General features: G+C 36.4%; 2 protein-coding genes across 4 annotated transcripts in view; both read right to left on the bottom strand.

Moving 5' to 3' along the window:
• The window catches only part of LOC145694636 (acylamino-acid-releasing enzyme-like), a 46,176-nt gene extending 43,341 nt beyond the window's left edge, over positions 1-2,835 (bottom strand). The window contains exon 1 of one of the 2 annotated variants that reach the window (XM_081771046.1): positions 2,323-2,835. In XM_081771046.1, the coding sequence (XP_081627172.1) occupies positions 2,323-2,337 (15 nt within the window). In that variant the 5' untranslated portion in view covers positions 2,338-2,835. Of the gene's footprint in view, positions 1-613; positions 740-2,322 lie in introns of those variants that run through there. The other variant, XM_081771045.1, reaches the window with a different exon arrangement.
• Positions 2,836-23,118: 20,283 nt separating this feature from the next.
• The window catches only part of LOC145693999 (acylamino-acid-releasing enzyme-like), an 86,137-nt gene continuing 83,505 nt past the window's right edge, over positions 23,119-25,750 (bottom strand). For both annotated transcript variants that reach the window (XM_081770143.1, XM_081770144.1), the window contains exon 13: positions 23,119-23,315. In XM_081770143.1, the coding sequence (XP_081626269.1) occupies positions 23,180-23,315 (136 nt within the window). In that variant the 3' untranslated portion in view covers positions 23,119-23,179. The remainder of the gene's footprint in view (positions 23,316-25,750) is intronic.

The following is a 25,750-nucleotide window of genomic DNA, read 5'->3' as shown; positions in this document are numbered from 1 at the left end:
TAAATGAAAAATAGTAATAACAACATTTACACGTTTCAGAACATGTTTCACCTACTCTGCGGCAGAAAGGTCGATTTCTTTGTTCCAACATTTGGTATAACGCCTATTTGTTCTCATGGTTGTAAATAACGCAATTGTTCCGTTTCCACATAAAGATACCAACTGAAGTGGGCTTAGCAAAATTAATATGTTACATTATGTCACTTGTGATATGTTCATATTAGTTTTTCTTAATGAATAGATTTTTCCGCAAATTTTAAAATGTTAGCTCTCGGACTGTTCTGCTGTACTAAATGTTTATAGCATTTAGGGTGTACCGTAATACTAAAAAGAAGCTGCCAAACAGCAGCATTAATTCGAAGAAATTGCTGTGTAGGTCACCTTTAAGCACACCAACTGAAATCATTGTTGAAAATTATAATTCTCTCATTGATTTCTTCTGTTGTCCTCCAAAAAATTTGCGCTGGGCGACAAGACAATACCACTTAGCATAGATGGAAGTTCAACGGGCCTACGAGAATTGTTGAAGAATTACAATTCTTTAACGATTTACGTATAAATATAGCGTGCCGATATATGTCATAAAAACTCGTGCAAAAAAACACAAACTTACTTGTACTAGGTACCTATTAAAAAAGCAAGAATGCTTTAATCGAGCCAGGGCAGAAAGAAGCTGGTATGTCCCGTCGGCCAAGGGAGCAGGCGTGTCAGCGTCGATGGGCATGCACGTAAGCGAAGATAGTGAAAACCAGTAGGTTTTCGCAGTGATACGAGTCCTAAAGCAGTTGCATTGGTTTCAGATTACTAACTCTACGCTTGTAAACATAAAATACAGTTTTTGTATACTGTGCAGAAATGCTGTGCCAGTGACAAATACTATCTAATACAGTTATCTTTCACATGCAGTCATTTATTTGAACCGCCGGAAAGCACTTGTAATGATTTTACACTTAACCCTACACTTGTAAAATTAAAATACATTACGTTGTATTACATTGTATTTAATTCTGTCGCCTGCTGAAAATTGTTTTTTATACAGATGTCTGGTTCAAGTGCCGTATTGCCGGACCAATTTTAGGAAATTTACCGGGTCAATTGGAGAATTTATTTAAGTTTGTGAGGAGGAATGAGTGAAAATGAGGTAAGTGAAACAGTAAAAGTAGAGAAGGTTGTTGTTTCTGATGATATAAGCGGAACTGTATGTGAGGCGGAAGGACTATTACGCGGAGAGGTACATTTGTTACGATATAGTAGTGCGAAAGGCAATGTGAAAATGGCCCCTGTATGTCAAGGATGTGACATATCATGTATTAGTTATGTGGAGCTGTATAAAAATAACGAAAGACAGTCATTGAAATTTTGTGAAAAACACGGTATGCTGAACAGGCGAACAGTGTGGGAAAAGAGTAGGGAAACCCAGGAAACTGTTGTACAACATTTTCTTGAAATTGGAAAAATTTACAAGCTTGTTTTGAAGGTAAGTGGCCTTTAACTCAACCGGAATTATTTGTGCACAGTGTACAAAAGCTGTGTTGCATGTTAACAAGTGAAGCGTTGCTAGCGCTATTGACATTTTTATGATTACCAAAAACCTTTTTCACTACCATGGCTTATGGGTATACCCACCGTCGCTGACGCGCCTACTCGCTTCGGACATCCGAGAGCACACCAGCTTCGCCCTGCCCTGTCTCGGTTAGATATTATTCGTTTAGTGGCCACCTAGCATGGGTTGGTTTTTGTTTTTACACTGTAGTCTTATGCCTCTAACGTAATGTAACATAATCTAACGTAACTTTATGCGATCCAACAAAATATAACAGAATGCAGTACATTTTGGTGTTTTTCTTTTCAGTTTTTAAATTGGTCCGGAGATACGGTACTAATGGCAGATGTCTTTTCATGCAAAATATTGCATTTTACCTGTAAATCTTTCAAAACATGGTATCCCAAAACTACACCAGCATCATTTGCACACTAGTAACCCTAGATTTGTACACATAAAATACAACTCTAATACTTACTAGTTAATTTTGCCGCCTACAGAATTTTGTTCCTTGTAACACATCTTTCCTTCCAGAGCATTAATTTTTATCTGTAAAATTATCAAAATGTGGTATACCTAAACTTCATTAGCACCATTAACGGCAACGTGAATCCTCTGGTGGTATATCCAGAGGACTAATAAAAAAGCAAATAGTCTTCTCATAAATTGTTAGCTCTTTCTTGATAGTTAAACACTACATAGATAAGGCCTATACCAAATGTAGCGAATATCAGGGAATGGAAACCGGAATAACGTAAATACTTTTATTTTATCCTCACCTGCTTTATTTCCATCCCTACGTTCCTACAGCAGCCGAACCACCACAACTTTTATTCATGAATTCCTCATAATCGTTGTGACAGTGCGGGTGGAAACTGATGCTTGTTTTCTTTTCTCTTATCGAGTTCGTTATCTTAAATTGCTACTGTAAAATGCAAGATAAGTGTTTTATTTGTACGTTTTGCGCTTTTTAAACATTCATTTTCATGGTAAATTGCGTAATATGAACGCAACAAGGGATTTACAATAAAAAGAAATAGCTATCGCCTTACAAACAAGGTAAATTACGAAAGTGAGGCTATGTGAAGTTCAAAAAGAATATTTTACGGTCATAGTAGCACATCAATCGGTGATAGTTAAGAGGTCTTTGCAAGGGTGGGTCGGACGGCGATCGCTGTACAGTGTATTTGTCAGTTTTCACTATTTTTGAAAATAACGGAGAAACAATACCATATCAAAATTGGGCAACATGACGAATTTAGCCGGTAGGTTACTCTCTCAATACATTGTCTAATGTAAAGTACTCGTCTCTGAGTCAATCCATTCTAAGGCGCGCTATACATTACGAGATCAATCCTAGGAAATATCTTAGGATTTATCTTCGGAAAAATGTTATGACATATCTTGTAGGAAATCTTACCCTTGTGTGCCATACACGTGAAGATTTTTCCTGTCTGACCGAATGACGTATATCAACATTGTGAAATAGTTCTATTTAATAAAAGTATAAAGTTGAAGAATTACTATGCTAACCACACTGCACATCCCACTGATATTAATATCAGGCGCTATATTGTTAAATTGGATACCTCTTAAAAAAAAAAAAAAAAAAAAAAAACATAAGTCAGAAGGGTGCTGGTATACTTTTGGCGCACCACATTTTAGAAGTTTTACAAGTAAAATTTAATACTTTGCATGAAAAGACATATTTATAAGGAACAATTTTTTTTGGAAGCAACATAATTAAATACAAAGTAATACACCTGTATTTTATGTTTACAACTGTAGGGTTACTAGTGTAAAATCATTATAAATGTTTTAACGACGGTTAAAATAGGTGAGACAATGTTTAACAGAAAGGGTCCAGCTATTTTTTCTACGAAATGCTACAATTTCGGTAGTTTATATTCACATTAGTTTAGTTTAGGTTGGTTCAGGTTAGTTACGGTTGTGTTACGTTAGATTATATTAGTATATGGGTCCAACACAATTTTCAAAAAGTGATAGAATTTCGCTTACTTCTATTAATATTAGGTTAGTTTAAGCTAGTTAACTTCATTAGGTTAGATTTAGTTAGGTTGTGTTAGGTCTAAGTACTTGCATCTTCCATTTCTCCTGTAAATTTTGTATGTTCTGCTTACTTCTGGACTCCTTCTGCGAAACTTTTACGTAAGTGAGTGCATATGAAAGTTGACCGGTGATACTATTTTCTGCATTTCTGCATAGTTTACAGAAGCTATAATTTATGTTTCCGAGTAGAGCGCTACTACCACGATACCATGACAAGTGCTATTCAAACTTATCATTGCCAAAAACCACTCGTTTTCACTACAACAACTGACGCGCCTGCTTCCTTCGCTCGCACCCCCTCACTGACGCTCGGGACCCCGCTTAGCCCTGCTCTGACTCGGTTAAATAGCATTCGTACTTTCTAGAAACAACCTAGCACAACTTGGTTTGCGTTTTTTGCACTATAGTTTTTATACTATATATATATATATATATATATATATATATATATATATATATATATATATATATCTTGACCCCGTATTTGTACGCAAATCGTAAAAGAATTGTAGTTTATCAACAATTGCTTTTGTTGGTCCCCTTCAGGGATTTTATCTATGCTATGTAAGATATTTTCATGTCGGTCAACGCAAATCATTTAGAAAATAGTGACAAATTATAATTTTTCAACAATTATTTCGAGTGGTACATCTAAAGTAAACCTGCACGATCAGAAGATACCTCATCATTTGTGTTTTTATTTGTTTTGTTTTCACTTTCTCTCACCTGATGTCGCTTAAATCGAAATCTTACGAATTTTCTTTCCGAAATAGAGCGTGCTCTAAACAAGAGAAATCTCATAGGATCGTTCAGAACACAGGAAATGACATGGGATCTGTTGCCATACACGTTGAGATTTTGACTCTAGGATAAATCGTAAGAGATTTCCTAGGATCTATCTTATAGTGTATAGCCGGCCTAAGTGATCAAACATGTGTCGCTCGACCATCTCCAAAAAATCCAATTTTTTTCATAATGTTTATCCTATATCGGGGTACTTCAAAACCAAAATTAACTACCGGTAATTTTTTTTTTACAACATCCCATGGCGACACGGCTGGCGCCATTTTGCGTTTTTTTTTCGATTTTAGGCGTTTACATTGTTTTGAATATCTCAGCATGTAATTGTCCTAACAAATTGAAAATTGGTGGACGTCTCCAACTCGTACAGAGCTAAAACTTTGATCTCTTAACATTTTTGCCTAAAGCCACTTGAAGGGGCTGAAATTAGGGTCTGCAATAGCAACATTTTTGGACATTGAAAGCATGTTTGGGAAGAGGAAACAACTGACGTAGAGGTATGAATTTGTGTGGTACTGTAGAACGGGGTAATACCGATCTTGCGGGGTGAAACCGATCATTTGCACATATCTGCATTGAGAGAGCGTTATCAGCTATCGTTTCAAGTCGAGTGTATGAAAGATATCATGAGAAGAAGTTTGATCAGACACAAGCCGCCTTATGCAGAGTCGTTGACGTATGATTAGCGTTATACTAAAAACCTGACTACTGCAGGAAACGTTAGTCGAATTCTTTAGTATGGCACTAATCAGGCGTCAGAACGACTCTGCATAAGGCCCAAGATTGTGAGTATAGAAAGTCAGATCATGATGCATCCTGATTGTGTGTGTAGTGCAAATTTGCTTAATGGTAAAAACGTAATTATTGCGAAACCCTGTTTACGTTATATTGATATCACTACAGTATGTCGTTTATAGCTTTTGGTAGGACACTATTCTGTAGCAAGGTAAAACAACTTGCTTCGTGGAAGTTTGCATAACAGTATCAAAACTGATGTAGTAACGGTGGGTTGATTTACAAATTTATGCCAACCCAGATAGCAAAAATGACTTGCAACAAACTTGCAGCAGATTTGCAATTCAAGTCTGGCAAACTTGCAGCAGATTTGCAATTCAAGTCTGGCAAACTTGCAGCAGACTTGTAATGCAAGTCTGCAAGTTTGATGCAAGTTTAATGCAAGCTTCCTAGTTGACGCTCTTCGAACTTGCAGCACGCCTGCAGCGCAAGTGTATGGTAAGTTTGCAAAGCAAGGTTCTGCAAGGGGTTTACTTGCACGGCAAGCCTACTGCAAGTTTCCACTTGCATTGCAAGTGCACAGCAACTCGGCAGCAAGTTAGTGCAGGTTTGACGCAAGTCTGTGCAAGGATACCATTTGCACTGCAAGTCTACAGCAAGTTTGTAGTAAGTCTTCTGCAAGTATGTACTTGCATTGCAAGTCTATAGCAGATCTTCAGCAAGTGAGTGTAGTAAGTCTTCTGCAGGTATATACTTGCATTGCATTAAATGCCTTTTACAAACTGATCATTTACTGTATACGAACAATCGCACAGTATATATTTCAACAACTTTGTCAAACAATATACGTTTAAAATATAAAATTTCTCTATATACTGGATACTTACGTAATTATCGTAATTATACACATGTTTTAATGCTTCACACACTTTTCACCTACTACAAATGGCGGCCTAGCGGGGAGATTTCTAAGATTAGACTTTTGTGCCACCTGTTGGTAGAAATTAGAACTGACACACTTGCTACAAAGTTGCAGCAAGCCTCCGAGGCAAGTAAAATCTAGGAAGTGAAAATGAAATTACGACAGTTGTGGGTAACTCTTTCAAAACGCCTGCAGCAGGTGTACAGTGCACGGAAAGTCTAACAAGTTAAAATCAAATATAGTGAAAGACTTGCTGCAAACCAACATGCTATTAGGGAAGTTTAGGGGTGAAACCGATCATGCCGAGAAAGCGTTTGAAACAAGTTGGCCGGCAAAACTTCCTAAAACTAGTTTCGAGATTTTCAAACAAAACTCTTTTTTATTTCCTCATCTTTAAACTTTACAGTATTATCATGTTGTCTCCTACTTTTTCCATTATTATACAGGGTGGCCTAAATGTAGGTATACTGTATCATACTGATCAGCTCATTGCATCTACTGATATCCATCAGGTAGACTTAGTTTCTTTATTATTTGTTCTTAATGTGTGTTTACTTACGTCTTAAGCTCGGACGAGCTGAAGCAAATAAACCCATAAACTAGAATGTTATACTTGATCAATGCAGGGGTGTATACTTACTTTTGGGCCACCCTGTATCTTTCAGTGGGATGCCACCTCAATCAGTACAAGATTGTGATCTTTTGCATTTCTCTTTTATTCTTGACATTCAACAACTTTGTTTTCACATAGCAATAATATCCTTTAGCAATATTCATTAATTGCAGTTTCTCTCTTTTCTCTTGTTTTACTTCAGTTATACCACGTCACTCAGGAGACAAAGTTTCACATAAGTATTTATTATACAATGTAATACTCGCACTACTACTTAGCAACAACAAATATATACATGCCCTTTATATGTTTGTCCTATTTCTTTACTTCTTCCGTTTAAGTACTTCAGCCTTCATCTATTTCTTTGCTACACAAATTTTGGGGTACGCGTCCCCCTGCCCCCACCAGATACGCCCATGGCTGCTGTAGATATTTGGCCTTGCATTCTTAAACAAAAGAACTGATGCATCGCGGCTGCATTCCAGGTCAATTATTCTTAGTTCTCCTCCTAAAACTTTATAGTGTTTTGTAGATATGTCTAGCTTTCACACTGGCACCTTTCGGCAATCAATCGAGGGCAAAACCAGGTAATTTTTTACACCCCTTAAGATTCCCTTACACCAGTAATTTATTTGTAGCCAGGGACGCCTGGGAATTTCCCCCCTTCTAAATTTTGACTTCCCTCTCTCTAGATTTAATTTAGTCTTCCCAGCCTGGGAAGATATTTTCCCCCTTTCTTAGTCTATACAATCTGTTTTAAAGTACAATAATTTATTTTTTCAGTATCTATATTGTCGCGAGCTGTGGTGGTCTTGTTTATAGAATTGCTTCCCGAAGAAAAAATCTTTCAACTGGCATCGCTACTTATCATTCTTAATCTGAGTGGCACAGTAATAATAATAATAAAACGTTTTCAGTGATAGCAGTTGTGAATTGGTGTCTTCTTCGTTGACAAGCAGGACTAGCTCAGGAGAGTAATGCTCCCGGAAGTAGGAACGAAAAGCACAGTTCTGATTGGTTGGCGTTATCCATTTCTTGCCACGTTTCATTCAAATAGCAGAAATCAAACAATTGTTCTTGTCGGTCTTCGTGGCCGAGTGGGCTAGCGCTATATGCCAGTAAAGTAATCTTTTTTGGCGTGAGTTCAAACCCGGCCCGAGCATTTTTTTTACATCTTTATAACACTTTTTAAATTAAAATAATATTTCATTCATTTCTCATCATCACCGTCTCCTTTAGCCTAACCGGCATAAACGTGGGACGTAAAACTTGGAAGATTTCATTTAATTTCGGTATTCATACAGAAAGAAGAATAAATGTACAAAGTGTATGGTGCAACGATATTATTGCAAATGCATCAAAGAAACGTTTTTATAAAATATTTGACCACGAAAAGTCTATTACACACAGGAAATGTTCACATTTCAATATGCGAACAAAGGGATAGGGAAGAAATATAGGTTTCAATGACAAATGCAGAAGACAGGTGGAAAATTATGAATGAAATTCGTGGTAAAAAGACAGCTACGATATTTAGGACTGCCTACGTTATTGTCCAAAATCATCTATCGTTTACGGTGCCCCACATCAAATTAAATTGCAAGAAATAAATTTAATGGACTTCGAACAAGTTGTGTATATTCGTACTGCAGTTAATCAAATATGTATCAATATAATTTTAGGATTATTTGAGTTAGAGGCAATAACAGGCATTGAGGTTTGTGATTCTGTGATTATCCGAACGTATGAATCTTTCCAAAATGATATTATGGGGAAGACTTATGGCAGTTTGTCTGTGAGCGCCAGTAACATGCAAAGCGAAATAAATAATGCTGTCTCTTTACCGCAGCGAGAATTAGACACCAATTTACTCGTGTTTTTCTACATGAGTCAGAAGATGAGGAACTGGTTGTTCACAAAGTTGTTAATACGGTTTCAGATATGGTTCATTTTCAAAACTTTGTAGAGCGATTACGTGGTGTTTACTCAATGTCCCCGTAGAACACGAGAAACTGAATTAATACAGGGTGCGGCAGAACCGACTAAGCAGCTTCTATCGATTACCGCGAGAGCTGTGGTGGGGGTAGGCAGTTGCACGTGGTCTGCCTTTGTTCAGTCGTTGACCCCATTTCGGTGGTCTGGACCGGTGCACATCGTGGTTTTGCCGTTCGCACTTATCATGAAAACAACAGATCTGTGATCGCTACATAACGAGCTTTTCGGCGACAGTTCAACATTCCACGTAACAATGCCGTTCCTAATGCAAACACAATTCGGTTCTGGGTTCGGCAGTTGGAGGAAACTGGTAGCACAATAAGAATAGATACACATGGCCGACGCAGATCCATCAGAACGACAGAAAATGTGCAACGGGTGAGAACAGCAGTTCAACAATCGCTGCAACTTTCTGCTCGACGACATGCTGTTGCATTGGGGATTTCAGACCGCAGTTTGAGAAGGATTCTACAATGCTATTTGAAGTTCCATCCTTGCAAAATAATGATTGCTTTAGAATTATGCCCAGCAGACTACGCCAACCGTCAAAATCTGCATGAACAAATGCTTGCTCAGACCTCTCCAATGCAGCGTTCTTCAGTAGTGACGAGGCACATTTTCTTCTTAGTGGGTGCGTGAATAAGCAAAACTTTCGCTACTGGGCTGAAAGTAACCTCCGAATTATTCATGAAAGACCACAAGATTCTCCTAAAGTGACAGTGTGGTGTGCCATATCACAATTTGGCGTGGTAGGACCTTACTTTTTTGAGGAGGAAGGAGTGTCCGTGACTGAATTCCACATGTTATGTTTCAATGTTGAAAAATTTTCTGCAACCCAGAATGGAGGAAATTGTTGAAGAACATGGACTGGTGGACTTGTGGTTCTAACACGATGGGGCAACTGCTCACACACCTCGAATTTTACTTGGTGTTTTGAGAGAAATGTTTCCGCGACGCCTCGTCTCTTTGAGGGGTGATGTTGAGTGGCCTGCGAGGACACCAGATTTGAGCATTTGTGACTACTTTCTTTAGGAACATCTGAACGGAAAGGTTTTCAAAAGCCGCCCTCACACCCTACCAGAGTTAAAACAGCGGATTATTGACGAAGTGAATGCCATACCCCGCGATATGTGTGCAAGAGCTGCTCGAAACTTCAGGGATCGTCTACAACAATGTATTGATCCTAACGGCCGCCACTTTATTTTCAAAACTAAATTAATGTAAAATGGTATATTGTACTAATTTAGAAAATAAAAACATTTATATATATATATATACAGATTTACTTTTTATTGCTCCTTAGTTCTGCCGCACCCTGTATAAGAAGAACTAGGTATTCTCTTCTATAATATTACTACAGTTTTTGATATACGGTGGTTAGGCTCTTCTTACCGTTCAGTAGAAGCATTGTGGAAGTCCTATCCTGCGCTAGTGGAACACTTTCGAGAAGCTTCTACAAATTTGCAGAGAAACTTTGAGCAGCGTGCAATATTTTCGGGCCTGCAAAATTTCACTAAGTGGAATTTTGTTTATGAAATGTCCATGATCCGAGATGTGCTGGAACTTCTAGATGTCCTTAGCCTGTTTCTACAAGAAAGGTCAGCATCCCTTGTATTCTATAGGCAATAAGCAAAACTGAAACAACTGTACGTGTACTGGAAGCATTGTAAGAAAAGGATGGCATGTTCATGGTAGAATCACAACTTCAGTTTGAAGAAACTGCTCAGTTTTGTGGATTGTTGATTTTTAGTTTAGCGTCCCTTTCAGCAGCGAGGCTATATGAGACGTGGAATCCGAACCACATGAGCTCCCGCCGGGAATCGAACCCGGGTCTCCCACGCCAAAGGCGCGTACGCTAACCACTTAGCCACGAAGGAGCTCTCAGTTTTGTGGAGTCCTACTTGCAAAACCCTTAGACAGTTCTCTTGAGAAGTACCAGCAAATAAGATTGCAATTCTGTCAGGGTCTAGGAGATAACATACAGTCTTGCTTTCCTAACGAAACGTTCAGTGGGGTCGAGGTTTTGCTACAATCCAAGTGACCAGAAGAATTGTCTGCAAGAATGTTATACGGCGACAAAGAAGTAATGGAAATTGAAAAAAATAATAATAAAATAAAAATTCCCTTTGACAATACAGCCAAAATTCTGCAGCATTCCGAGAGAACGTCCTAATATTGGACCAAATCTACAAAATCTTAACATAAATTCATTATTCTTCTAGTTTCTTCTGCATACTGTGGGAGAGGCTTTTTCAGCTTAAACTTACAGCACACTGACGCTAGAACCCGTTTATCTGTAAAAATCCTCGAATCTACAAGACATTACGAGACTTCTTTCAATGCAGAAAAGTATGTCATTATCAGGATAAAAAATGGACATCATGCTGCTACCATGAAACTGCTGAATCAACTGTGAAAAAGACGGTATCCGATTTAAACCACTCTCCTATTGCTTCACTATTCTAAAGTGAGGTACGTTGTGACAGTACTATTAATTCTACTGGTACTAAAACTTATTTATGATATGAAGAATTACATTTAGTACCTCTTTCCCCTTCTATTTAATAAAATTAGATTCAAATGTATGTGCACCTATCGCTGTTCTGCAAAATGTAAACTCTTAACTTTTGTAGTATTTATTGTTCGGGCGATGAATTTCGTCTTCAAATACCTAATAAGAATGGACTAAAGAATTACTTGTCATAACAAAAGCTTTACGTAGGAGTGTGACACTTGTTATGACAAGTTATGCAGGTTGCAATGTAACTATAGGGCCTTTGCTGGATGCTGCACACTTGTCCTCAGCAGTAGGACGAAAAGTAGCAAGGCAAGTAACGAATGTGATCTCATCTGCCTAACCAAATTTTATCTAATGTCCCTACCAATATTTATCATAAAATTGTTTTTTTTTTAAATAAAAAATATGAACTTGGGGACTGGCTATGAAACTAGTACCATAATTTCAAAGTATATAGGTTTAAAAATAACGTTAACCAACCTGACTTTATAGTTGTTCTGTTATACGAAACACAACCTTTCATAAATTCCCCCTTCTACAAAATCAACAAATAAATCACTGCCTTACACCCTCCCTGTGATAGGCAATACCACCCCCTGGCAAAACAAGTCGATACCCTCCAAGGGGGGTGAACAATTTTTTATGTTATTACTATCATCGGTGCTATAAGTATAAAATATAGCCCAGTAAATAATATCTTGGTGAAACTTTTCTGGCAGCTGTCACGAAACTCAACAATGTACATATTATCTTCGATTTTATATTTTTATTTCTCTACTCATCCAACTGTATTAAGTATTGGGCTCAAAGAACTGCTTGAGAATCCACGTTAGAACTGAAATCTCATATCAAACCAATATCAAAACTGATTCGCTATAATCAATAAAACAAAGGTGATTAGGAAACCAAACGCGCAATAGGAAACTGAAAACCTATCCGTGACAGTGTTGCCAATAAGTTGATACAAAAAGTCGCCCAATAGGAAATGAAATGACTCCAATTTTGGGTGAAAAATCGCTAAAAATATATTCGTGGAATTTCGTCTCTCTCTCTTATATATATATATATATATATATATATATATATATATATATATATATATATATATATATATATATATATATATATATATATATATATATATATATATATGTGTGTGTGTGTGTGTGTGTGTGTGTATGTGATGAATTCAAGCCATAGTCCTATCTACGCCACGAAAACCTAAATGAAAGATTTATATGTAACTAACAGTAATTTCACTTTTCATACAATGCATATTTTTTAACCTTATAACCAATTTCATTTTAACGAAGTAGAAAATATGAGTTTAGAAAAACGAAAAGAAATAAAAGCTTAAAAGAAATCTTACACGCTTCACTTCTACTCACGTTTTTACAAATAATCAGTTTGCTATCGGCAATATCAGCAATCAAAGCGGGAATTTGGAGATAAATATTATCGCCTTTTCCCGTTTGTCAACACCTGCTCTGATTCAAATAAGCAAAAGAAAAATAAACCTAGATATATCTGAACTGATTCGAGCTAATAGTGCTTGGTTATGGGGCGTTTACACTTAGTCGATTTGCGTTCGATTCAGTTGAATTGACGTCACTTTCAACTTAATCGACCGTGTAAACGGGACTTCAATTTAATCGCTTGTTGATCGAAGGCGACTAATCGACTGGCAACTGAATGGAAAGACGTTCTATTTTCTGTGGTCGATTCGATCAGATTGCCTAGCGAATACGACTAGATTGCCTAATGTAAACACCTGATTCCAAAACATTTTAAGGGGAAAGGAAAAGTGTCCGGCATGCGGTTATGCTTATTTTACATTAAATTACTTTTATAATTATATGAGAAAATGAATGTTTATGGAATACAAAAAATACTCTTTACAGAAATATTGCTACTAGAGGAACAGCACTAGATTTATTCATCAAATGAATTTAAAAATCACAACTGCTGATCTATGTAATAAAATTAAAAATATTAAAATGCTTCGAAAAGGTTAGATGCAGGTGTGGAAGACATAACCTCAACAAAAGATAGCTTGGTTTATGAAGCTTATCACTTTTTATGCTATATTATATAAGCTCCATTAGAACGTACAGATCTACTTTTGCCACACCACTAGAAAGAATTGTTAAAAAATTATAAATCTTTCACTAATATTCTTCTTATTATAACCTAAAAAGTTTCCACTGGGCACCATGAAAGTACTTCACTTGGCATAGATAAAATCCAAAGGGGTCACAAGAAGTAATTGCTGAAAAATTACAATTCTTTTACGATTAGCGTATAAATACGGCTTCCGGGTGCGTAGAATAAAACCTACAGTTAAGAAACGCAAACCAACCTTGACTAGGTGGCCATTGAAAGAAAAATACTATTTAACGGAGTCAGACAGGACGAAGCTGGTGGGTCCGGGTGGTACCGCGGGAGGGGAGAAGTCCGAAGAGATCAGCACGCCAGCGATAGTAGATGTGCGCGCAATCGAAGATAGTGGAAACAAGTTGATTTTGGCAATGATACGAGTTTCAATAGCACTTGTTATGGTTTCATCCTAGTAACGCTGCACTTGTAAACATAAAATAGAGGTCCTGTACACTGTGCAGAAATATGGCACTGGTGGAAAATAGCTTCTACTAGAGCCATTTTTCATACGCACTCACTTATTTCTTCCATCGTAAAGTACTTGTAATTATTTTACACTAGTAACCTTACACTTGTAAACCTAAAATATAGGTGTATTGTCATTCAAAAATCACCAAAAAAGTCGCTAATCGGAAAATTTACTTTTTGTCGCTATCCTGGAAGTCGTATCCCCTAGATTTAGCGACTTTCCCCCCAAATTGGCAACAGTGATCCGTGATAAGCTGGCTCCTGGTGGCGACGCACACAGGCTGTTCAGTCAAGAGCAGCATTGTAAACTGCTCTTATTTCATTCACTCGGTAACAGCTTGAAACAAGAAACGGTAGTGTGAGAGTGTCAGTCTGTCAAACGAATGGGCGGAATAATTTGTAATGTCACCTTTGTTAGTCCCTCTTTCTTTATATTCATCCACAGATCTTCCAGAAAAGGCATGAAAACATGACAAAAGTGAAGATCATGTGTGTGCATTTACAGGCCTCATGGCAAAGTGACAGTGTTGCTACTCAAGGCAATCAGTAGTTTAACATTCAGTGTGAAGATATTTCAGTAGTAAACTAAAGATTTGTTCAAGATCGCATATTTCCTATTTTCCGACGAAATACCACATAGGCCTACATCCAAATGAAGACCTCCAGTTACATCGCTTGACCATTGAGGAACAATAAAGCAGCACATAAGAAACCCTCCAGAGAATGCACATCACTTTATTGCTTCTGTTCAAGAATTTTTTGGTGTGGCCATCACTGAATCTACAAAAGCCAAGTTCTCTAGAATTAGTAAATTCTGACTCATGGCAGACGAGTGCACAGATATAAATGGAAGAGAAATTCTGAGTATTTGTATATGTTACATAGAGGCTTGCAAAGTGAAGGAGACCTTAGTTTGCAGTGTTCCAGTTTAGTCTACTAATGCAGAATGCATCAGAGACAATTATTCAAAAAATACCTGTACGTAAAGCAGTGGTGCCCACCCCCCCTTATGTCTATGACGCACCCCCCCCCAATTGTCTATCCGTAGGTGTTCTCCCATGAAAAAATCTTCTTTTCGATTAATTTTACCCCCCCTCATCAACCATATTTATATAGATTTTAACCCCCCCAAATATTTCAATGACGCAGTTTGCGTCATAGCCCCCCCTTGTGGGCACCCCTGCGTAAAGTAGGGATTAGTACTGCAAAACTGACTGCTGTGGCTTTTGATGGTGGTTCAAATTTCAGCGGTGAAAAGTCCGGAGTTCAGGCACGTCTCAAAGAAGATTCGCCTAGGTTGATATTCGTTCATTGCAGATGCTATCTTTTGCAACTGGTTTTGATAAGGGCGTGTGGAACTTCAAAAGAAATCAAAACGTTGTAAATGTAGTGAATAAACTGTACACAGCATTTCACGGGAGTCACAAGCAGCTTAAAGTTCTGCAGGAAATTGAATATTCAATAGACACTACTTGTCACAAATTGGTGTAACCTGCTTCCACTAGGTGGCTTTCACATTAAGATAATGTTTATGTGGTAATCAAACATTATGCTGCAATATGCATTGCGTTAGAGCATATCTACAGGAGACATGTCATCAGATGCTGGTTGCCTATTGCTATAACTAAGAGAGACATCGATAATGTTCACACTAGAACTCTTAAATACATTTTTGTAGCAACTTGCAAAACTAAGGAAAAGTATGCAAATGCCAAATGGAAATGATATGGTTACAGCGCTGAAGTTGGTAGCAGCTGTCATTGCACATTTGGAAGATATCGCTTTTAAAGAGATTTCAGAGCATGCTGAAAGTGTTGTAGGAAGGCAAAATCTGAGGGTGAGAGAATGGAAGAAAATTTTAAACCCCAAGAATTGAAGGCTCTTCTCTCCAATTACAAATCAAAAATTATCAGCAACATGAAGGAAAGGTTTGGTGGTCCTCTCAAACAACTGTCTCACTTCTATGATGTGTTCAAAAACACCCGCTACTTACCTGACTTAACTGAAGTGGTCAGCATTTGTAATGTTAATAAATCTGAACTCAAACTACAGTAGTAAATTTATAAAAGAGTTTCTGCAGGTCCTAACATCAGCATCCACCAAAAACTCTTGGATTTTTTCTGTGAAGAAGAAAGAAGAATTATGTTCCCAACTCTGTCCGAAGTAGCAAGTGTACTACGACTTTCTGTAGGCACAGCAGAACAAGGATGTTATAAAATAGAGGATCTGCCCATACGTATCTTCATCACATTAACTCAACGAAGCCAAAAAAACAACCGAGCATCGTCTAAACTGGCAAGTCTGATCTGGCTGTTCTCGCTTCTGCCATGATTGTTGGCTCGAAACATTGCAATCTTAGTGGCACGGAGTGGGCAGAGTAGGTGTGGCGAAGCTGTGACGTATGGCTTCACGATTTTGCTGTATGGGCAGATCCTCTATTTTACAACATCCTTGCAGCAGAAGTAGAGCATTCATTCACTATAATGAACAGAGTGTTATGTTCAGAACGATGCCGATGTTGTGAACATGTAAACGATTTAATGAAAGTATGTATAGAAGGCCCCTGGTATCCTGATATTCGCTCCGGTTGTGAAGAAGAAGAAGAACAAAGGCTAAATGAACTAATAGGTAAAGCTTGCAACATCTGGTTAAAGAAACCTCATAGAAATGTGTAGGTAAATACTATGCATAAACATACGTGAAGAATGATTGAACATGGTGCAACTTTGGTAGAACAAAAGATATGTATGAGGGTAAGTATATTGAATCGTCCATTCCAAAACGGCTCGTATCCATTTACATCAAATCCCAGAAAAGTAGAGATGCAAAAAAGCCGGCTTTTTTGAATCGATGGTTTTTTGCACATAAAAAGCCGGCTTTTTTGGGAAAAAAACGAGAATTTTGGAAATTTTGGCTTTTTTCATTTTCATGATTTTTCTGTTTAAATAGCTTTCTTATAGTATAATCTAAAGTTAAATAAGATTCCATGACCTAAATGCCATATTTTGCTCTAGAATTCACCATCATGATGTATGGAGCACATGGTTTATGAATTAAAGTAAACATAAAGTACGTAGTATTTGAGGGCAATTGTAGAGGATATTTAACTTTATTTTAACTTCTGAATTATCGACATTTTTCTTCTCTAGATTTCTTTTTAGTCATTCGTGTTTCACTTCTTAGAGCTTAGTACTCTAGCTTCTAGCACATAATTAAACTTATGTTTTTCAATATATCCATCAGAGCGTACTTCCACATTTCCGTTATACTGTAGCTCTGCAATGATTTAACAATAATCTTCCGGACACAAGCTTGAATACCATTTGATAGAAATAATCAATATCGGATTTAGAAAAATATTTGGGAGAGGTTTCTCTGAATAATGTTCGGTTTTTCTAAAAATTCTTAACTTTTATTTAAGAGGAGCCAGTAGCGTACCCAGGAATTTATTTCGGGGGGGGTCCAAACTAAATATGAAGCTATTTTATATTAAAATTGCTAAAATTGCCCCTAAAATTAGGCTAAATTTTTAAAAAGTCGAAATTTCGGGGGGGGGGTCCGGACCCCCGTGTCCCCCCCCTTCCGTACGTCCCTGAGAGGAGCTTAAGTTTATGAGTACAGGCATAACAAATATTTCGTTTCGTTTGTATATTCAGCTATAATCTTCCAGATACAACATTAAATACCATTTTATACGGATTTAGAAAAGTATTTTTGGAAGGGCTTTTCTTATTAATGTTTATCTAAAAATTCCTAATTTTTTATTTGAGGACAGCTTGAAGTTTATGAGTAAAGGCAAAACTAATATTTAGTTTGTTTTAGAAATTCCGTAATTTCGGGGTAGAGGCTTCAATCCGAAAGACATCCCCACCCTAACCTCTTCACAAATCCATCACTGCTGGTAATTAGTAATAAAACAGATTTAAAAACGATTAGAAAGGAAGTCAGCCAAGATTCACAGTACACGTACTATTTTTACATTCACAGATGGAATTAAGAAAAACTTTTGTCAAAATGGTCGAATGCGGGGTTGAATCCCGGACTTCACAATAGAAGCGCGAAAGCTAACCACTCACTCATGTTTCTTGTGCAGTTGTGCTTAACTAAAATGTATTCCCTCTCTCTCTTTCTCTATGGCTACAAAAGCTCTCCATTGACTTCTGTCCTTATCCAATTCAATCCAGTTTTTACTCTGTATTCCTATTTCTGCGAGATGCATCTTAATATTGTCCTCCCACCTGAGCCTAGGTTTTCCTAACGGACGTTTCTCGATTGAATTTCCAGTTAAAACTTCGAAAGCGTCCCTACTTTCTTCTATTCTGATTACATGACTTGCCCACCTGAGCCTCCTAGACTTGATGACTAACGATGTTTGGTAAACCGTATAAATTATGTAGTTCCTCCTTATGAAGTTTCCGCCATTCCCCGTTCTTGTTCCTCTTGGGTCCAAATATTCGTCTAAGAATTTTATTCTCAAATAATTTCAGTCTGCGCTCTTCCCTCAGCGTAAGCGACCATGTTTCACAACCATAAAGCATAACAGGCATGATTATCATTTTATATATTTTAAGCTTTAAATTCCTTGACAGAACTCTTCACGACAAAATATTTTAAACTGAATAATAACAAGAAATTCCTGACTTCGGTCAACATTTAATTTCTTTGTGAGTATGATTTTGGTCTGGTAATACTGATCCAAGATATGAAAAAAAGTACCCACGGTGTCGAAAGTATTAATTGATATTTTAACGCATTCATAATTTGTCGTATTACGATCCTTGTGAACTTCCTTGTCTGCATTTACTCATGTCCCTGCAAGCGTTTAATAAGGCCTCTGCATTTATTTCGACTGTTCTCCGATCAAATTTACATTATCAGCATATACCATAACCTAGTGAATACCATTCAACTCTAGGCCCTGGTTCCTATCTTCGATTTTTCTTATAGTGTACTCCGGAACAAAGCTGAATAAGAACGTCGATACGCATATCCTTGTTTCAGGTCAATCTCGACGTGGAAGCTCGCATTTTTCTACTCGGACTTTACTCTGGGATTCATTTAAACACTTAATAAATCCAGCTTTTTCAGTATTCCAAATTCTGTAAGACAATGTTTCCCTCCTAACCGAGTTGTAAGCCTTTCTAAAATCAATAAACAGGTGATGTACTGGGTAATATATTCCCATTTCTTTTCGAGTATTTGTCGAATGGTAAATGTCTGATCGATTTCGACTAAATCCACACTGATAATCTCCAATAATTTCATGTGCGTATGGGGTCAATCTTATTAATAGAATATAAAGAGAAATGCATCGATAATTATTACAATCAATTTTGTCGTCTTTCTTGTGAATTGAAACACTGATTGATTCTTCCAGTCTTTTTTAAATGTGTTCCATAGTTTTTCGTTTTTGTAAAAAAAAAAAAAAAAAAAAAAAAAGTTTCGTAACGATATGTTGAATTTACTTGTTAAAAATTCAGAAACCTTCAGGACTGGGAAACCGTGATAGTGTATATATTCTACAGTCTAGGAAACCGTACGCTCAGATGAACCGTCTATTACGTATATGATCCATGAACAGAAAATTCGATACTTTCCCGATTCTGAACAAGCTTAAGAAACAGTGAGTGCATTACATAATTTGGAGCTTTACCGATTTTGCAGATCCGAAGCACCTGATAGGTGGTAACAGATTATTACGTATGTGATCAATCAGTGAAAATTTTGTTCGAAATATACAATTGAAAGTTGAAACTTAACTGAAAAATATCAAGAATGTACAGAACCATCCGAAACGAAGCTCTTGATGTGCAGATTTCTCTCATGTTTTTCTTTATTTTCCTTCAAAAAGAGGGTGTGTGATATATTGAAGTAAAAATACTACATACAATTTTGCTAGTTATTTTTGTTATCATTTTTTAAAGTACTTATTGTATATAAGAGGTTAAACTACTATTACATGTATTGGTTAATCCTTTGTAATTCACAATGTAAATATGTTAAGAATTTTAAAAAATCTTTTTGAAATTTATGGTTTATTTTTTAAGTTTCACATTATTATCTGCATCAACCACTAATTAAATGAGTTTTTTGTTGTAGAGAAGCGAAACAAAGTCTGCTTTATCAGTTTAAAGCAAAATTTTCAAAAAAGCCCAAAATTTCCGAAGCAAAAAAGCGAAGCAGAAAAAACCGAGTTTTTTTCTTAAAAAGCCGGTTTTTTTCCGAGCCCTTGCATCTCTACAGAAAAGCGAGAAAAACTGTGGGATCGATGCGTTTTATAGAACTGGAAATATTTGAGGATGTTGAAGTTTTTCACATGAACACACTGAAGTATTCCCAGTTCTACAAAACATGCAAATCCTATATTTTTTCTAACTTTTCTGGGATTTGCGGTAAATGGACAGGAGCCATTTTGGAATTGGACGATTCCATGTCTGTGTGTGGTGAGAGTGAGAATAAGAAAAAGTGTTCATACAATAGCAAATAAAAGTAAAAGGAAAGTATTTTTTCTTCTATTTATAACTAAAGCAAATAATGCAATCTTTTGCCGAGGTTAGGTTAAATTTGTAATGTTTTGTAGTTTTAAGAAAAAGTACGCTTACGAACTGGCCTTTCTTACATAAAACATATCATTACAATCCACACACCCTCTCCAATTCATTACACCCTCCTTGAAGAACATTTCTGGCAAATACCCTGGGCAAGACAATCAAAGAAAAGGATTAACATTTTTGTAATACTAAGTTAGAGGTCATATCTCTGGTGCGTGTAGATTCATCGTGTGTATGGGTTTTTTCGAGGTTCTCCCTTTTGTCCTCACTTACTTAATTCCACCGTTATCACTCATTTCAACATCACCCGTAGCCTAAGTGCATAGACATGGGATGTTAAACTAAAATAATAATAATAATAATAATAATAATAATAATAATAATAATAATAATAATAATAATAATAATAGTGGTAGTAGGTGGTGTTGGATGTGTAGGATGCTTCCATTCTTTGACTCATGCGATTCGTTTCAAGAGGATACTTTCAGTAACAGTTTGCGTCAACGAAACGGAAAATTCATGTTCAAATTGTGATAATTGGCATAGAATCATGATGCGAAAGCAGATATTGAATGAAGACCATGGCCATGTGCGTTTCCTTTTGCAGCTCCGTCAAACAGGTAACATTTTAACGCTACAACCTAAGGAAAGAGAACTTAAAATATGTACCACGTACAATTTTGTTTGTTCAAAGCTTGTAACGATAGAATGATTATCGGGATGATCTTCGTCAAGAACTATCACTAGGGTCTTTCTATTTCAGATGTGCCCAGTGTGACCACCGAGCAAAAATATTTCTATGCAGAAAAAGAGTACTAGATCTGGCCACTAAAATTTTGTCTGCTCCAGTTTCACCCTATTTATGACATTGTACGATATTAACATCTTACTAGAAGATTTCCGGTAAATCCCCCTCCCCTGTAAATGGGGGAGTGGCCTCATATTCTTGAAAGAACTCCCAACTTCAAATTTTTTAGTCAAAATTCGATACGAACCGTGCAAACCATTTACACCTTCCTAATTTTGACTTTACATCCCAAAACAAAAATCCTGGCGGAATCCCTGCTTAATTTCGTATTAGAACACTGTAAAACCACTAAAGTAACACAAGTGTGACAAATATAGATGATGTCGGGAGAAAACAAAAAATATCTTAAAATGAGCTTATTGAGAAAATCGAGTTTTAATTTCTTAATAGCCTATTGTTTAAAAGTATCACCAAATATGTAATACTGTTTACTGTCGTCATTTACTAGTTTTAATTCTTTGTTCTTCGAGGCTTTTGTACTTCCTATTTTGTCCAATAGAATGAACTATATGCTAAGTTTATTGACAATTTTATAGTTATTTCTGTAGTCAGCTTGTGATCCCTCGCTTGTTCTTCAAGTCCTCTTCAGAAGGCTGGCCCTTGGGAACCACTGGTTTAAAGTTTAATGCGATGTAAAGTTGACCCAGGTATATTCATTCTAAAGAAAAGCAGGGTTAACTTTACATTGTCTGGAACTATCTCGTGGCTATATCGTTAACGTACGTGTCTTTAGCCTAGGAGATCCGGATTCGATTCCCGGCGTAATCCCATGTGGTTCGGATTCCACGTGAAGCAGTAGATCCATGTCTCACCTTGGTGTTGAAAGGGATGCTAAACTCCAACGAAATATAATGCAATTTGCATTGTATGTTCCAGTTGGTAATCTTATGTGGTTCATAAAGAATGCTAGCTAATAATGGCCATCTAGCTAAAGTTAGTGGGCATTTCTCGTGCAATTGAACTGAGCATGGCATATCAATAGCGACACTGCAACGTTATTTGCCGCAAAATACTTCTAAACCAGACCTACTTTTGGATGCAAATGAAGACGAACTGGAGCGTGTAATGTAAAGTTAATCTCAGAAACATTTTTGTACATGGTAAAAGTAACAAGATCAAGACGTTTTCAATTTTACATCATCAATTGAGTGGAACCCAAGTTCTGTATATATTCTAAATTTGAAATCAAAAGATGTTGCATTACAAAGTGCGCGATTTCTGCAAAAGCCAGTAGGCCTATATTCATTGTGAGTACGATCAGCTAATGTTGTCAGGGGCGTCATTTAGGGGGAGCAGGGAGGGGCATTTGCCCCCCCTGAGTTTGAGGTGTATATAGATTTTATCAATAGAATAGTAGTAAATCAGTGAAAAACGCGAAATTTTACTTATATCAAGGGGTCTTGTCCCACCCAAGCAAAATCTGAAATGACGCTCCTGAATGTTGTCTCTGTGATCTAATAAAAATGTTAAAACTGTAGACAATAATAACATTCATGTGAAGTGCATTTTTTAAAACATATTTGGACGAAGACTTATTTAAGGATAATTTATTTGTACCGCCTAAGAAGTGAATATAAATCAAGAATTATAATGCAGTTTATTTCACAAGTAATAATAGGGTGCCTATTGATAACCTCTTCTCTCTTTTTTTTTTTTTTTAACACGCACACACACACGAATCAGAGAAATTAAAGCAGCAAGAATAGTAGCAAGTTGAACTTGAATCTTTGTGACGTCATTCGTATGTGACCAATAAGAGTGCTACTTCAGCCATGTATTGGATGAACCTCTTGGGATCGGCGAAAATGCCTGTCGATGTGTGTTTTCCCGTAATTCTCTCGTAAGAGCCTTAATAAAAACAACCTTCCATTAATGCATATTTATTAAATGTTCATATATTATAAAATATACAATTAATTATTAATTTATTACTGATTCAAATTATTTATACTCTTATACAATTAATAATTTATGCATGTAATGCTGCATATATACATTTTAACCAAACATTTTCCTGTAGGATTCAGGTATGGAAATACCCATATGATGCAGACACCATAAAGCACTGTTAATCAAACTATCCATCTCAGCAGATACTTGGCTTAAGGGATGCTCATCATCATAGAGGAGCAATCTGAAATGAAAAATTAACAGTGGGACATAATGTAGTAACTGTATGAGACGTAAACAGTTGCTAAGTAGTGATGAGCAAACGCAAGACCAAGACCCGGGTGGTCTTGGTCTTGGTCTTGCACATCCAGTCTTGGTCTTGGTCTTGCACTGGAATCCTTGGTCTTGGTCTTGCACACCCCGTCTTGGTCTTGATCTTGCATGCAAGAGTCTTGCAAGTCATGCATTTAAGAAATCTCAAGCTTTTCATAGGTAAATTTTACTATGGATACAAGAGATAATAAATTCTACAATGCGCCAATAGAGCGGAAATACAATGTATGTTTCTAAATGTAATATTTTACCTTCGTGTAAATATGGTGGTACTGTACAACATTGGCGATAATCTTCAATGAGTGCCCACGCTTCACTACTTATAAATCACAACGTTTTGTAATCTTTTATATTTTTCACAGATCCAATACTCCACTGGAGAGCCTACCTCTGAGACACATGAAAGAAAATCAAGACGGTATAGATTACTGAAATACTATGAATTGCAAATCTTTTTACACTCTAAAGACGTCAGATTTTTTTTCTATTTTCAAGTACGATTACCTAATCTTTGTATTGAACACACTTCTAATTAAATATTGAGATTTTGTTTTACTGATTCCAATATGTACTCTATGGGGCAGAAACATGGACATCACGCAATAGCGATGAAAAAATGGAGATTTTTAAAACGTGGGCATGGAGAAAAAAGGAAAGAATTAGATGGATTGAATGGAAAACGAATGAGGAGTTAGAAATAGTAGCAGTAGGGAAGAAAAAAGAATTTTAGATGTAATTAAGAGGAGGAAGAGGAACTGGTTGGAACATTGGCAGATGAGGAACTATATTATGAGGAACGTGCTACAGGCTATGATGGAAGGAAAGAGAAGGAGGGGACGAAGAGACTATAGTTAAAGAAAGGTATTGTATTGTATTGTATTTATTTCGTCCTTTTTTCATACATTTAGCACTGATTGCAATGCATATGAAGTGGACACGTCATTTATATATAAACACAAAAGTAAAAAGAACAATAATAATGAAAATTACACACACTAGGTTAATAATTAAACATTACACCTTACATCTTATCCATTACATTTTGCATGATATTATTAAAAATAAAGTAAGAGTAATTATTACTTGCAGTGTATGTAGAAATCCTTGAACATATATCAAATGCTAAAAACAAGCAACGACAGTGGTTACTATAGATAATGTAGTTTTTCTTTTTTGTTAGCAATTCATGTATTCCTCTATCGAGTAAAAGCAATGTTTTAGTAAATATTTCTGTAGTTCTTTTTTAAATTTAGCAACAGATTTTTGAGTCTTTATATCTTTGGGAAGTTTATTGTATAGCATGATACCTGCGTATTTACACCCTTTTTCATATAATACGGTTCTGTGTTCTACAATGGAAAAGTTTTGTTTGTTTCTTGTATCATGATCATGTTTTTCTTCTACCCGCGTAAGAACACCTTCTAAATGTCTCTTTACAAATATCAGTAGATTTAAAATGTACAAACAAGGTACTGGGAGTATACGAATTTTTTTAAATATTGGTTTGCAGTGATCTTTTGGTTTAGCAGCCGCCATCATTCTTATTATTCGTTTCTGTATTGTAAAAATTACCTTGGCTTTGTGTGTATTTCCCCAAAATATAATGCCATATGTTAAATTTGACTGGAATAATCCAAAGTAAATTGTTTTTAAAGTAGACTCTTTTAAAACATTTTTGAGTACTTTAATTGCGAAATAAATTTGATTTAATTTTTTACCAAGTTTAGTTATTTGTACATCCCAGGAGAGATTTTTATCTATCCAGATTCCTAAGAACTTAGTGGAGTTCACATAGTCTATTCCGTTATTTTCAATTGAAATATTAACAGGCTGCGTATGTTTGTTGCGGATATGATGAAAATTGATTGCTTGTGTCTTTTCAATGTTTAATTTAAGCTTATTTTCTTTAATCCACTGAGATAGTTTATGAATGATTTCATTTGCATTACCTTCAACATCCTCATTTGTGTTCCCTTTTACTATGATATTAGCATCGTCTGCATAAAGGGATAGTTCTGCTGGAGCAATATTACATGGTAGATCGTTAATGTATATCAAAAATAATAATGGACCTAATACGGATCCCTGTGGCACTCCACATGATATTTTTTGTTTTCCTGATGTGTAGTATGTAGTTTGGTTTGTATCTTTGTTACTGTATGTAATTTCTACTACTTGCTGCCGATTTTCCAGATACGATTTAAACCATTTGGACGCAATGCCTCTTATTCCATAATCTTGGAGCTTTGAAAGAAGATTTCTATGTGACACTAAGTCAAATGCTTTGGAAAGATCAAGGAAAACACCTATACATTTCTCCTTACAATCTAAACTTTTATGTACAAT

The sequence above is a fragment of the Thermobia domestica genome, chromosome 9, assembly GCF_964235325.1.
Source record: "Thermobia domestica chromosome 9, izTheDome1.hap1.1, whole genome shotgun sequence".
Classification (NCBI taxonomy): Eukaryota; Metazoa; Arthropoda; class Insecta; order Zygentoma; family Lepismatidae; genus Thermobia; species Thermobia domestica.
Note: the sequence above shows the minus strand (reverse complement) of the source record. Positions and strands in the feature narration are given on the sequence as shown.